The sequence below is a fragment of the Cyprinodon variegatus genome, unplaced genomic scaffold (assembly GCF_000732505.1).
Source record: "Cyprinodon variegatus isolate N-32 unplaced genomic scaffold, C_variegatus-1.0 Scaffold101, whole genome shotgun sequence".
Taxonomy (NCBI): Eukaryota; Metazoa; Chordata; class Actinopteri; order Cyprinodontiformes; family Cyprinodontidae; genus Cyprinodon; species Cyprinodon variegatus.
Window position 1 is genome coordinate 1,374,437 of NW_015150554.1, and position 1,118 is coordinate 1,375,554.

Below are 1,118 nucleotides of genomic sequence, written 5' to 3' on the forward strand. Positions count from 1 at the left end.
AAGGTTATAGATAGAAACATAGAGGAACTGCCTCAGAGCAGCAGAGATCCAGATGAGGTTCTGAAACCCAAACCCGTCCAGCAGGAAGTCCTATTGGAGGCAGCAGCTCCTCCATTGGCTGAAAGGAAGCGGTTCTGATAGGTTTGGTTCTGTTTCTGCAGCTCAGCCGTACGTGGCCATCGACTGGGACTCGGACATGAAGAAGAGGTTCTACAACGAGAATGAGGCCGAGGTAGGACCATGGTTCTGTTATCACACATGGAGATGTTTAGCTGGACCCTGAACCTTCTGGTTCTGGTTCTGCAGCGCTACGAGAAACACGCCAGCATGGAGGTTCCCCAGCAGCAGAGCACGGTCCAACTGCAGGACTGCATCGAGCTCTTCACCAACATGGAGACGCTGGAGGAGGAGAACCCCTGGTAAACGTCGTCTGTCCTCCAGTTCTGAAAGGTTCTGGGCAGAACCGGACTCACTGCTGTTTCTACAGGTATTGTCCCGTCTGCAAGAAGCACCAGCTGGCCACCAAGAAACTGGACCTGTGGTCCCTCCCTGAGGTTCTGATCATCCACCTCAAGAGGTTCTCCTACACCAAGTTCACCAGAGAGAAACTGGACACCATAGTGGACTTCCCCCTCAGGTACCGACCCGGAAACTCCCAGAACCACACAGAGCTGCTTTAGTCCACGATTGGTTGCTACCTGTCTGAAAAGGTCATATGGGTTTTGCCTTGAAGAAAATATCTACAGGCCGTCAGAACCAGTTCAGAATGGGTGTGACAGGTCTCAGGGGTCCCTGGCGAGACGTTCCCTCTGCAAGGCGTTCCCCTGGTGAGGTGTTCCCCCAGCGAGGCCTTCCTTCTGCGAGGCATTCCCCGGGTGAGACGTTCCTTATGCGAGACGTTCCCTCGGCAAGCGTGCCTTCTGCAAGGCTTTCCCCGGGCGAGGCCTTCCCCGGGCAAGGCGTTCCTTCTGTGAGGCGTTCACCAGGCGAGGTGTCCTTCTGCGAGGCGTTCCCCTGGCGAGACGTTCCTTCTGCAAGGCGTTCCCCGGGCAAGGATTTCCTTCTGCGAGGCGTTCCTTCTGCGAGGCGTTTCTTTTGCGAGGCGTTTCTTTTGCGAG

At 55.5% G+C, this 1,118-nt stretch overlaps 1 protein-coding gene across 1 annotated transcript in view; it reads left to right on the forward strand.

Moving 5' to 3' along the window:
* The window catches only part of LOC107084479 (ubiquitin carboxyl-terminal hydrolase 11-like), a 12,676-nt gene that overhangs the window by 9,631 nt on the left and 1,927 nt on the right, over window positions 1-1,118 (forward strand). The window contains 3 exon segments of the mRNA XM_015374363.1: window positions 162-232; window positions 307-419; window positions 488-637. Coding sequence (XP_015229849.1) covers window positions 162-232; window positions 307-419; window positions 488-637 — 334 coding nt within the window.